This window comes from Apium graveolens, chromosome 1, assembly GCF_009905375.1.
Source record: "Apium graveolens cultivar Ventura chromosome 1, ASM990537v1, whole genome shotgun sequence".
NCBI lineage: Eukaryota > Viridiplantae > Streptophyta > Magnoliopsida > Apiales > Apiaceae > Apium > Apium graveolens.
The window spans coordinates 193,149,224-193,163,502 of record NC_133647.1 but is presented as its reverse complement, the minus strand read 5'-3'; the positions used below and the strand labels follow the sequence as shown (position 1 = coordinate 193,163,502).

Sequence of the window (14,279 nt, the reverse complement as noted above, 5' to 3'; positions counted from 1 at the left end):
GCCTCAGCCTTTGGATCTCAGCCTCATGAGCCCTTATCCTTTCCTGCACTTCCTGGGGATTCGCCCCTTGGGTGCTTCGAGGGCGTTGCCTTCCATCGGCCATCGGCTCCTTGCCAGGACGTCTCCTTCTTGGGGCCACTTCATCATCCGAAGATTCGGAATCTCTCTCAGTGTAAGGACCAGAAAATTCTCGATCCTCGGGGATAGGAGCCAAATCTCGTATATAAGGGGGCGATTGCCCTCGTGCTTCACTTCGCCCAGCATATCCACTTCCTCCAACCTCGGGGTAAAGGGGCATCCCATAAGGGGGGTTAGTAGTAACAACAGTCGAATACTCATACCCGACGGGTCGAGAATTCACAGGTATATGTACTTGTTGAACTTGAGGATTCGTACCTTGAATAGTCGGGGGAGTCGTCCCTTGTGGCTGAGGTTGAGTTGCCCCTATCTGGGTTTCCGCTTGAGTAGATGCATAAGTTGAGTGGGGAGGAATCTCCACGGTTGACGAAATCACCTGAGTTGTCCCTGATGGTGTTCCCTCCTCCAGAGCGCTAGTTGTTCTCCGTGTTCTCGCCATGGTTGTTGTATACCTTCCCACAGACGGCGCCAAATGTTATGGATAAAAAAATAATATATATAATTGTTGTATTTAATATTAAGGAACATGAGCTGCGAAGCTCGATTTGACTGCTCTTGTGTTTCGTGACTCAATCTGCCTTAACAAGATGCCTACGTACCTTGCTGATTGCCAAGGATTAAGTCAAAAAACGTAGTTCTGATTTGTGGGGCGAGACCCCTTATATAGATGTTGAGAGTCCTTGAATTGGAATTGGTATAGGAGACTTGGTGGGCAAGTCTCATAATTAGAATGGACTTTGGAGTCCTAGATAGTAGGAAACTGATTCCTTATCCTTTTAGGTCCCCTTGAGGCCAATCTACAAGGATTTATATCCCCACTGGGACTTATCTTAATAGCTGTTTTCCTCCTTTATTTATTAATTACGAAATTAATAAATAATCAGGGCTTTTGGGCCTTCTTTGTTCCATCAGACCTGTTCTGGTCCATCAGGCCTGATCAATGTGTTGACCTTCTTGGTCTGAATGTCATACATCTTCTTATTGGGCCTAACAGCCCACACCTTGCAATATTTAATTATACAATCAGGATTTATTTATCCTTATCAATATAAAAGTTTAAATATTATATTTTTATTTTAAAAAAAATATATTTAAAATATTTAGGAACCCATGTTTTACGAGAGTTTTAAAATTCGTGTCGATTCATTGTCCTCCAACGTAAACTTTCCGGTGGGACTCATGGATTATATTTTAATCAAAGACATTAAAAATGTATGTGAAGCACACATTATTAAGTTAATTGTAAATCATTTGTGTTGGCCTACTAATTTTAATTTTAATTCGAATTATTATTTTAAATCATGTTTCATCCAAAACTTGGAACTATAAATGAAATGTATATTTATTTATATACAATTTTGGTGATTTATCATTTAATTATAACTTTTTATACATACAAATATTATTATACTCCTGTGTGCACTATTGTTGTTTCTCACAACTTTAAATAGCTAGTACTTAATTTACAAAAAAATAATACACAAGATTCACAAAAACATGAGAAAAAATACCCAAAATACCCACATTTCAGCATCAAAGACCTAAAATATCCAGATCCGAATTGTATGACCCTAAATACGATGAGGTACATATTTTGAAAAGGAGTATTCAATTTTATAAAAGACACGCATTTATCAAATGCGCATCCAGGGATACGCATTTCAGCTATGCGTGTCTGGACTTATTTTTTTAAAAAAAATTAACAAAAGTTACACATTACACAAATGCGTATCTTTTTTTTTTTTTTTTACTTTTTTCAATATTTGGTTACTAAAATAAAAGGAAGATGCGCATGTGAGACATGCGTATCTCGTGATGCGCATTCTAAAAATGCGTATCTCTGGATACGCATGTACCACATGCGTGTCAGGTGGGTATTTTGGGCCATCAGTTCCGAATTTACGCATTTTGAGCCATCTGTTTTCTGTGGTGGGTATTTAGGGCCATCACCCAAAACATGAACAATTCAAAATTGATTAAAACTCATTTTAAACTTAAATAGTTTTCTCTCACGCAAAAAATTAAATAATTAACTAATTAATCTGTAACTACTGTTGTTTTTAAATAAAGTACTGATTTTTGAAACCTTAAACAATAGCCTTAAACAATTAAAAATGTTCAATAATAGGAGGTTGGTGGATTTATTCACCTGGGTTCAGTTTACAATTTCAGTCCATTATAATGGTAAAATTTTGAAATCTAAAATAGTTACACGGGCTTTAGCCCATCTTAGCCTACGCGTAGTTTGGCCTTTCAGACTGTCTAGTATCAAGAGGTCAGATTTTCAATCCTGAATTTTCTAAATTCGTGAGTCTTATCCAATTGCTCAACGTCTATGTAGTCAACCTTCTCGAGACCATAATCAGATTAACCTTCACAATTTCCCTTTTTCGTCACCAAAATCTGATGACCATGCGTAGACGCCTAGTCGTCCATACATCAAATTTCATTTTAACTTAAGTTCCATCAGCGCCTCCCGTCCTTGGAGACATTGACTTAGGCCCAACCGGAAAATTATCAAGTTTGCTGCCATATAGAGTTGAGTCGCCAAGTGATTCAATTTCACAAACCATGTCGCCGACCAAAATTTGAACAACTTCTAGCTTCCTCATTTTCTTTTTACCCTTATCAATCTGCATGGGAATAACTAGGGCTGCTTATGGGTTGTTAAACCCGTTAGACCCGACTAAACCTAACCCTAAATTAGGCCAATTAAACTAAACTATTCAAAACCGTGGGTCAATTGGGTTGAATTTTGTTTGGACCGTTTATAATGGGTTGGGTCAGATTTTAACTATTAAAAACCTTAAATCAACCTAACCCGGTTCAACTACTTTGAGCCTCATTAGTTTAGTGGTGTTGGTTAAGCTAGTGAGCTAGCTTTCAGTACCAAAAGTCTGAGGGCCTGAGCAATTATAAGTAATAACTTGAACAACAGACAATGTTTTATCCCTCCCTCTCTAAACCTTATGCTTGGTTTTTCTTCCATCCATTGATCTCTGGGTATATCACAGGGTATATGCCTACTGCAACTGCTTTTTAAATGTCTTTTCTTGAATAGAAAAAGATGGTTCATATTAAATAACTATAGCTTGAGAGACTAAATTAAAATAATGGGTTCTTAAGTTGGTAACCACCAATATAAACCTGTAATCGAAAAGTTAATGGAGGATTGTCGAATAGTTAATTATTATTGCTAGACTTATGTTCATAACAAGCCGATCAATCCAACCCTAACCAACCCAACCCGTCATACGATTAGTAGGGTTAGTTTTTTTTAGATTAATGCGTTAATATTTTTGTAACTTGTACTGCATGAGTTGGGTTGTTTAAAAAGTCAAATCGGCCCAACCTAGCCCATGTGCATCCCTAGGAACAGCTTTCACAAAATATGGACATGCCTCATCCATGATTATAATTGTAAGACCCCGACATATATTTATATTATTTAATATTCAAATATTAAATGGTATATTATATATATGTCTTATTAATTCGAAAGTAGTTTTTAAATAAAAAAAAGAAAAGAAAAAGAAAGAGGCATTGGAATATAAAAAAATAGGGTTCGGAAGACTTAGGTTATTATTTTGGTCAGGGAGGAGGAAGGTAGAGTGAAGGAAGGTAGAGAGAGAAGGAGAAGGAGAGGGAGGAGCAAGATAATCTATTTGAAGCTAAGGTAAAGATTAAATTACGTATATGCAATCGAATTTCGTTTAGGATATAAATTTTATAGGTTTTGATACTTCTTATTCTTAAACTAGGGTTTAGTATGGTTGGGGACATCTGAATTTCTTGAGTATCCATCATATTTTCTGAATTCTAAGGTACGGATATCTTCGTTATACTATCAATCTTATTGTATTTTATCGGATTCTTGTGTCTCAGTTCTAATAATCTGAATTCTTGTGAAATTCGTAATAAATTCTCTGTTTATTAGACTGTTGTGATTCTAGACTTGTCGGAAAGCTAATTTGATTATCTTTATTTTTCGTTCTTTGAGTTTTCTGAAATTATGCTTGTAAGAATCTTAAAATCTGTCTTTTCTATAATCTGGTGGGTTAAATTCTGCTTGTACGTCCTAACTTCCTAAATTCATAGTAAATTGAGATTTTATGCAAATTTTATGGGTAATATTATTCCTGAAAGGTATTTTCGAGTTCTACATTTTATTTTCATATTTCGCTGCTAAATTATGTAGTTTCGATGTCGTAAATAGTTAACTACTAAAATATTCAGGGGTTGATTCTGTTCAGTAGTCCGCAAATATCTATCCTCTGAATTCGTTACTTGGTCAAGTTTAATGAGGCTTTCCATTCTGGAAACCTCTCAGAATTTTCTACGTTTTTCGTGTTTTGTTCTTTTCCAAATAAGATCATCTTCATAGAGTAAATTAATATTCTTCAGAACTGGTCATGTTTGATTTAAGCACCGATATTCTATTTTGTAAGATATTTTGGTTGGTGATGGTTGAGAAATATATTTTGGTTGTACGGAGGTATGATATGATTTGGGAGATATTATAATATATCCGTCACTAGTGGATAATCTCGTGCTTGGCACCTCCTATACGGTGTATTTAAATTGTATAGGCGTGTCGCCGGAGTAGTGGGACACGTATAGTCATGACTAGTCTGTATGTGTGTGTTTGGCCATTTTGGGTAGCATGTGCTTTATGCTATGCAAGCCTCTGTAAGATTTTGGGTAGCATTTGCTTTGTGCTATGCAAGCCCCTGTAAGATTTGACGACTACATATTCTGGATAACCGAAAATGTAGGACATCCTGTAAGTGTAAGATTGTCTCCCAAGTTAGTAAGTTTGGAACTTCACTAAATTTAGTTTGAATATTATTTATAAATGTAAGAGTATGTGTATAGCATGGATATTTTGATGGGAAATCATGTATATTTATTTTGTGATTTTGGTATTCATGACATTTTATCACATTCATATTTTGTTAGCACTTTTTATTTGATGATCAGTTTATTTTAATATATATCATCATGTATAACTTTTGTAAACCTTGACATTGTGGTTATCCGTAGATGAGCTTTTCGCTCACTGCCGGTTTTGTTTCCTTATTTTCCCGGCAGGTAATCTTAACTAGGTGGGCTACTTTATGGGATGAGCGCGAGTGCGGATCTAGAGGAGCTCATTTATTTATTTTTTTGCATTTTATTATAATGTTATTCATACTTTTTAAGTGTGGTTTTAATTTGGAGATGAACAATTGAAGTATATTTTGTTTCATGATTTGTAAGTTGGAGTTTTGGATTGGTATCATTTTGGTGAGATTTATTTTGGAGAACTATATTTAAGTAAACTTGAATTTATCTATTATTCTGAGAAAACTTTTGATATTGGGATGTTAAAGTTGGCATCAGAGCTAAGGTTTTATGAGCTGTAGACTTGCTTTAGGCTCGACCTGTGAGAAATGGGTAGATGTAGGATTTGTAGATTAAGTTTTACTTATTGGCATAACATTGCATCTATATTTTGGTAATTGTGGAACTGAATTAATTGGTGATTATAGGATGTCTACTCGATGATCCACTCGACGTTCTGGTGAACAGACTTCTGGTGAGGCTAACCGCTCTGTCCCCGGGCGTAGAGGGAGAGGATCTAGTTCATCAACTCGGGGTAGAGGAAGCTCTTCTCGTGATACTCAAACTAGGAGGGAACAACCAGAAATTGTGCCTCAAACTGAACAGGGGGAAGATGAGCAACAAGCACTTGAGCAACCAGTGACACAATCTCAGAATCAGTTAGGCATTGATCCGAATGTGTTAGCTAATGTTGTGACTCAGGCAGTGGTTAGCTCTCTTGAGCAAATTATTCATCCCAATATTGCCGGTCAGGGCCAGGGGCAGAGTACCGAGCAGCTCAATAATGCAGTGCAGAATAATACCAATAATCAGCAGAGAGTTGAGGAGAATATGATAGTGGTTCCCGATAATGATGCATATGAGTATCCTCAAAATCAGGCTACTTACATTCCTATATTGGAGAGATTTAATAAGCAAAAGCCTAAGAGTTTTAATGGGCTAGGAGGACCCGAAGCAGCTGAAAATTGGTTAGGTCACCTTCAAAAAAATTTCTGATTTATTGGTTGTTCTGAAAATAATATGGCGAGGTTTGCTGCATATAAGTTGGAGGATGATGCTGATAGATGGTGGACTACTGTGACTGCCACTAAACCAGAGCACTATATGGATGTTGTGACTTGGAATGAGTTTGAGGAGCTGTTTCATCAGATGTACTTTCCAGTTGCTGATAGGGAGAGATATGTGCGTGAGTATCAAACAGTGAAGCAGGGTGAGACTGAGACAGTGGCAGAGTATATCTCCAGGTTTAATAGGTTGGCTAGCTTTGTAGCTTCAGAGATTAAGTCAGAGGAAGATAAGGCTAATAAGTTCAAGTGGGGCCTTAGGGTGGAATACAGGCATAACATAATTTCTACTAGATTTGCGAGCATGGAGCAGACTATTAGTGTAGCTAAATATCAGGAGTTATCAGTCCTTGATGGGAAGGAGGATCCCAATAAAAAGAGGACTAGAGATGAGCCACAAAGTTTCAACCGCAACCAACAAAGTTTTCGAGTAAATCAGTTTCAGGGTGTTTAGCAAGAAGGGCCTCATTTGTCTCGACAGAGTGGGTCCTCTTATTCCAGAAATAATAGTGGAAGGCAAGGTTTTCAAAGGGGTTATCAGAATATTGGTAATGGAAGGAGGCCAGGGATCAATAATAATAATAGAGGAAACTTTCAGGGAAATCGACAGATAAGGGACCGATGCAAAACTTGTGGGGGTAACCATATAGGGAGACCATGTTTTAGAGAGACCGGAGCTTGCTATGTGTGTGGGAGGACTGGGTACTTTGCTAGAGATTGTACTATACAGCACAGGGAGCAGCAACAAACTCAATTGAATGTTAATTTGGGCCAATCACAAAATCAGCAGGGAGGCAATCAGGGTCAGAGAGATACCGGTCGTGTTTATGCCACCACAGCTAGGAATGCATCGAATATCCTGGGTACTATTTCTGGTACTTTATTTATTGGCAATAAAGATGCTAGAGTGTTATTTGATACTGGTGCTACCCATTCAGTTGTTTCTTCTAGTTTTATTAGACACATTGGTGTACAATCATATGAATTAGTTCCATTCATTTGTATTAGTACTGCTGTAGGCTTGAGTATTGATGTGCATGTTCAGTCTCCCAATTGTCCGGTCAAAGTTGGGGATCACATATTACCAGCTACTTTGTTACCTTTGCCTATGCGAGACTTTGATGTGATTTTAGGTATGGATTGGTTGGAGAAACATAGGGCAGTTATCGATTGTGAGAGTAGAGTTGTGAAGTTAAATTTAGATGATGGGTTGGTGGTCGAATATCATGGTTCCAAACCAAGTGCTTTATATAAAATAATATCTATCATGAAGGCTGTGAGATCAATGAAAAAGGGTTGTTATGGTTACCTTGCATATGTAGTTGATATGGATATGGTAGAACCGCAACTAAAGGATGTTCCGGTGGGTAGGGAATTTAGTGATGTGTTTCCAGATGATCTTTCAAGATTACCTCCACAAAGGGAGGTTGAGTTTTTAATAGAACTTGTACCAGGTTCCGAGCCGATCTCCAAGGCTCCTTACCGAATGGCTCCAGCTGAATTAAAAGAGTTGACAGAGCAATTGCAAGAATTACTTGATAAGGGTGTTATTCGTCTAAGTGTATCTCCATGGGGTGCTCCAGTTCTATTTGTGAAGAAGGACGGTTCGATGAGGATGTGCATTGACTATAGAGAGTTGAATAAGATCACTGTACGTAATCGATACCCATTACCACGTATTGATGACTTGTTTGATCAACTGCAAGGGGAAAAATTCTTCTCAAAAATTGATTTGCGATCCGGTTACCATCAGTTACGGGTGAGAGATGGAAATGTGCCAAAGATAGCTTTTCGAACATGGTACGGACACTATGAGTTTCTGGTCATGCCCTTCGGGTTAACTAATGCTCCATCGGTCTTTATGGATTTGATGAATAGGGTCTTCAAAGACTTATTGGACAAGTTTGTTATTGTATTCATAGATGATATTCTTGTATACTCGAGGTCGAAAGAAGAGCATGAGGAACACTTACGAGTAGTTTTGGAAATTTTGAGAAACCATCAATTATTTGCTAAATTTTCTAAATGTGAGTTTTGGCTGGAACAAGTTTCATTCTTGGGGCATGTTGTTTCCGCGGATGGGATTCAGGTGGACCCGTAAAAAATAGTAGCAGTGGCAGAATGGTCGAGACTTACTACCGTGACTGAGGTTAGGAGTTTTCTGGGTTTAGCTGGGTATTATCGAAGGTTTATGGAGGGTTTTTTCGACTATTTCTATGCCTTTGACACGGTTGATGAGGAATAATAATCGATTTGTCTGGACAGATGAATGTGAGAGTAGCTTTCGGGAATTGAAGAAGAGGTTAACTACAAATCCAGTTTTGACATTACCATCAGGCTCTGACGGGTTCGTCATTTATAGCGATGCTTCGAGAAAAGGATTAGGAGTAGTTTTGATGCAGCATGGTAAGGTGATTGCATATGCGTCTAGACAACTAAAAACACATGAGGAGAACTATCCGACTCACGATTTGGAATTGGCAGCGGTAGTTTTTGCGTTAAAAATATGGAGACATTATTTGTATGGGGTTTCTTGTGATATTTGGACTGACCACCAAAGCCTTAAATATATCTTCACTCAGAGAGAGCTAAACATGAGGCGGCGTAGATGACTTCAGTTGATTAAAGACTATGATGTGCGAATCCAGTACAAGCCTGGTAAGGCTAATATCAAGGCAGATGCACTTAGTCGTAAGAACACTGGCCAGATTTCATTTTTGTTTGCACTGCCTAATGAATTGAAAGGAGAAGTACAAAGAATGGAGTTGGCTCTTAGTGTTCATGGTATGGATGGTATGTTGGTTAATTTGCAAATGGAACCGACATTAATTTCTAGGATTTAGGCACACAAGGAAGACTTAGAGATTCAAGAGATTGTTAAAAATATTCAAGATGGTAAGCATTCAGACTTTAGCATGGATGATCACGGCGTTGTATGGCTTATGGGTCGATTGTGTGTTCCAAAATCAGCTATCTGGGAGGAGCTTTTAGCGGAAGCACATAACTCACCATTTTCTGTACATCCCGGAAGCACTAAATGTATAGGGACATGAAGGATCAGTTTTGGTGGAGTGGTATGAAGAAGGATATTGCTGATTATGTATCAAAGTGTATGACTTGTCAACTTGTTAAGATTGAACATCAAAGGCCAGGTGGTGAATTACGTTCATTGGAAATACCTGAGTGGAAGTGGGACCATATATGCATGGACTTCCTCATGGATCTACCTAGAACACTGAAGAAGCATGATGCTATTTGGGTGGTTGTTGATCGACTTACAAAATCTGCCCACTTTTTGGCAATTCGAGCAACTGATTCGGTGGATAAATTGGCTGAAATTTATAAAGATGAGATTATGAGATTACATGGAGTTCCGGTCAGCATTGTTTCAGATAGAGATCCACGGTTTACATCCCGATTTTGGGAAGGTTTTCAAAAGGCATGGGGTACTAAACTTAGTTTCAGCACTGCATTTCATCCGCAAACAGATGGTCAGTCAGAGAGAACTATACAAACCTTAGAAGATATGTTGAGGGCGTGTGCACTAGATTGGCCTGGCAGGTGGGATGAACATTTACCACTTATTGAGTTTGCTTACAACAATAGTTGGCAAACTAGTATCGGGATGGCACCATATAAAGCTCTATACGGGAAAAGGTGTAGGACACCTATTTGTTGGGACGAGGTTGGAGAGAGGAAGTTGGAGGGGCCCGATTTTGTTCAAGAGACTAATGATAAAATAATGGTGATACGAGAAAAATTTAGACAAGCTCAAGATCGATAAAAGAAATATGTAGATGTGCATCGTAGGAGATTGAGTTTCGAGCCTGGTGAAAAGGTATTCCTAAAAGTTTCTCTATGGAAGGGAGTGCATCGTTTTGGGTTAAAGGGAAAGTTGAATTTAAGATTTATTGGCCATTTTGAGATTTTAGAAAAAGTGGGAGAGGTAGCATATAGATTGGCTTTGCCACCTCAGTTGTCAAGGGTATATAATGTGTTTCATGTATCATTGTTAAGAGGTTATAATTATCATACATCGCATGTAGTAAGTTGCCCCTTGGATAAAGTTCGACCATATTTGAGTTATGAGGAGGAACCCGAAAGAATTTTAGAACGTGAAGAAAGAGTGATACGTCGCCGCACGATTCCTTTTATGAGGGTATTATGGAAAGGTCATTCTGAAAGAGAGGCTACTTGGGTGACAGAAGAAATTGTTCGTGCACGCTATCCACATCTTTTTGAGCAATGGTATGTAAGATAAAATTTCGAGGACGAAATTTCTATTAGGGGGGAAGAATGTAAGACCCCGACATATATTTATATTATTTAATATTCAAATATTAAATAGTATATTATATATATGTCTTATTAATTCGAAAGTAGTTTTTAAATAAAAAAAAAAGAAAAGAAAAAGAAAGAGGCGTTGGAATATAAAAAAAATAGGGGTTGGAAGACTTACGTTATTATTTTGGTCAGGGAGGAGGGAGGTAGAGTGAAGGAAGGTAGAGAGAGAGAAGGAGAAGGAGAGGGAGGAGCAAGATAATCTATTTAAAGCTAAGATAAAGATTAAATTATGTATATGCAATCGTATTTCGTTTAAGATATAAATTTTATAGGTTTTGATACTTCTTATTCTTAAACTAGGGTTTAATATGATTGGGGACATCTGAATTTCTTGAGTATCCATCATATTTTCTGAATTCTAAGGTACGGATATCTTCGTTATACTATCAATCTTATTGTATTTTATCGGATTCTTGTGTCTCAGTTCTAGTAATCTGAATTCTTGTGAAATTCGTAATTAATTCTCTGTTTATTGGATTGTTGTGATTCTAGACTTTTCGGAAAGCTAATTTGATTATCTTTGTTTTTCGTTCTTTGAGTTTTCTGAAATTATGCTTGTAAGTATCTTAAAATCTGTCTTTTCTATAATCTGGTGGGTTAAATTCTGCTTGTACGTCCTAACTTCCTAAATTCATAGTAAATTGAGATTTTATGCAAATTTTATGGGTAATATTATTCCTGAAATGTATTTTCGAGTTCTACATTTTATTTTCATATTTCGCTGCTAAATTATGTAGTTTCGATGTCGTAAATAGTTAACTACTAAAATATTCAGGGGCTGATTCTGTTCAGTAGTCCGCAAATATCTATCCTCTGAATTCGTTACTTGGTCAAGTTTAATGAGGCTTTCCATTCTGGAAACCTCTCAGAATTTTCTACGTTTTTCGTGTTTTGTTCTTTTCCAAATAAGATCATCTTCATAGAGTAAATTAATATTCTTCAGAACTGGTCATGTTTGATTTAAGCACCGATATTCTATTTTGTAAGATATTTTGGTTGGTGATGGTTGAGAAATATATTTTTGGTTGTACGGAGGTATGATATGATTTGGGAGATATTATAATATATCCGTCACTAGTGGATAATCTCGTGCTTGGCACCTCCTATACGGTGTATTTAAATTATATAGGTGTGTCGCCGGAGTAGTGGGACACGTATAGTCATGACTAGTCTGTATGTGTGTGTTTGGCCATTTTGGGTAGCATGTGCTTTATGCTATGCAAGCCCCTATAAGATTTTGGGTAGCATTTGCTTTGTGCTATGCAAGCCCCTGTAAGATTTGATGACTACATATTCTGGATAACCGAAAATGTAGGACATCCTGTAAGTGTAAGATTGTCTCCCAAGTTAGTAAGTTTGGAACTTCACTAAATTTAGTTTGAATATTATTTATAAATGTAAGAGTATGTGTATAGCATGGATATTTTGATGGGAAATCATGTATATTTATTTTGTGATTTTGGTATTCATGACATTTTATCACATTCATATTTTGTTAGCACTTTTTATTTGATGATCAGTTTATTTTAATATATATCATCATGTATAACTTTTGTAAACCTTGACATTGTGGTTATCCGTAGATGAGCTTTTCGCTCACTGCCGGTTTTGTTTCCTTATTTTCCCGGCAGGTAATCTTAACTAGGTGGGCTACTTTATGGGATGAGCGCGAGTGCGGATCTAGAGGAGCTCATTTATTTATTTTTTTGCATTTTATTAGAATGTTATTCATACTTTTTAAGTGTGGTTTTAATTTGGAGATGAACAATTGAAGTATATTTTGTTTCATGATTTGTAAGTTGGAGTTTTGGATTGGTATCATTTTGGTGAGATTTATTTTGGAGAACTATATTTAAGTAAACTTGAATTTATCTATTATTCTGAGAAAACTATTGATATTGGGATGTGAAAGTTGGCATCAGAGCTAAGGTTTTATGAGCTGTAGACTTGCTTTAGGCTCGACCTGTGAGAAATGGGTAGATGTAGAATTTGTAGATTAAGTTTTACTTATTGGCATAACATTGCATCTATATTTTGGTAATTGTGGAACTGAATTAATTGGTGATTATAGGATGTCTACTCGACGATCCACTCGACGTTCTGGTGAACAGACTTCTGGTGAGGCTAACCGCTCTGTCCCAGGGCGTAGAGGGAGAGGATCTAGTTCATCAACTCGGGGTGGAGGAAGCTCTTCTCGTGATACTCAAACTAGGAGGGAACAACCAGAAATTGTGCCTCAAACTGAACAGGGGGAAGATGAGCAACAAGCACTTGAGCAACCAGTGAAACAATCTCAGAATCAGTTAGGCATTGATCCGAATGTGTTAGCTAATGTTGTGACTCAGGCAGTGGTTAGCTCTCTTGAGCAAATTATTCGTCCCAATGTTGCCGGTCAGGGCCAGGGGCAGAGTACCGAGCAGCTCAATAATGCAGTGCAGAATAATACCAATAATCAGCAGAGAGTTGAGGAGAATATGATAGTGGTTCCCGATAATGATGCATATGAGTATCCTCGGAATCAGGCTACTTACATTCCTATGTTGGAGAGATTTAATAAGCAAAAGCCTAAGAGTTTTAATGGGCTAGGAGGACCCGAAGCAGCTGAAAATTGGTTAGGTCACCTTCAAAAAATTTTCCGATTTATTGGTTGTTCTGAAAATAATATGGCGAGGTTTGCTGCATATAAGTTGGAGGATGATGCTGATAGATGGTGGACTACTGTGACTGCCACTAAACCAGAGCACTATATGGATGTTGTGACTTGGAATGAGTTTGAGGAGCTGTTTCATCAGATGTACTTTCTAGTTGCTGATAGGGAGAGATATGTGCGCGAGTATCAAACAGTGAAGCAGGGTGAGACTGAGACAGTGGCAGAGTATATCTTAGATTTTGGTATTCATGACATTTTATCACATTCAAAAGTTGAAAAGTGTCATATAAGTGATATGGATATCGTAACTTATAAGTTATTTAGGTGTTTGGATATTTTTACGAATAAGTTACTTATAAGTTGATAATGTGTTTGGTAAATTATAACTTATAAGTTATAATTTTTTTAAAGAAAATAAAGGGTGAATTACAAATTACACAAATTAATAATTTTGATACATGAATATGAAATAAAAAGAAAATTTAAAAATAAGGATTTTATGATCGGAATAAAACTGTATAATATACAGTATTTATCTTGACGAAAATAAAATTTTACTATTGATCTAGGTTAAAAAAAAATAACACTAAAACTGGAGAAATAAATTTTAGTATTAAATTTACTATTGCAGTAAATTAATCGGGGATTAATCGATTAAGTCGAAATATTTTACGACACGGAACATGAATAAGAAACATATACGTATACCCATTTCACAAATATTTAAGTGTGGTTGAATTGAAAAAATAAACTGCAAAATATAGTTTTTGGTTTTGGATCAGGAACGTAGAATGGTAACGTGAATGTACCGTTGAACTAACATTCCCATTTTCAATATATATGACAAGAAATGATCATCTGCTCAAACTTGCCAAATAGTCGACACAAAATAAATATGGGTTTTGGGCTCATATAAGACAAACGGGGCCATTGCCAAATAAACAATCAGTCTCTCTTTCTTGGGACATTGTCTTGCAAAA

The 14,279-nt window shown here is 36.8% G+C and overlaps 1 protein-coding gene across 1 annotated transcript; it reads left to right on the top strand.

Moving 5' to 3' along the window:
* The first annotated feature begins 6,261 nt into the window (after window positions 1–6,261).
* On the top strand, window positions 6,262–8,406 carry LOC141714394 (uncharacterized). Its single transcript, XM_074517916.1, has 2 exons — window positions 6,262–6,735; window positions 6,787–8,406. The coding sequence occupies exons 1-2, from the start codon at window positions 6,262–6,264 to the stop codon at window positions 8,404–8,406; spliced, it is 2,094 nt and encodes a 697-aa protein (XP_074374017.1).
* The last annotated feature ends 5,873 nt before the right edge of the window (window positions 8,407–14,279 follow it).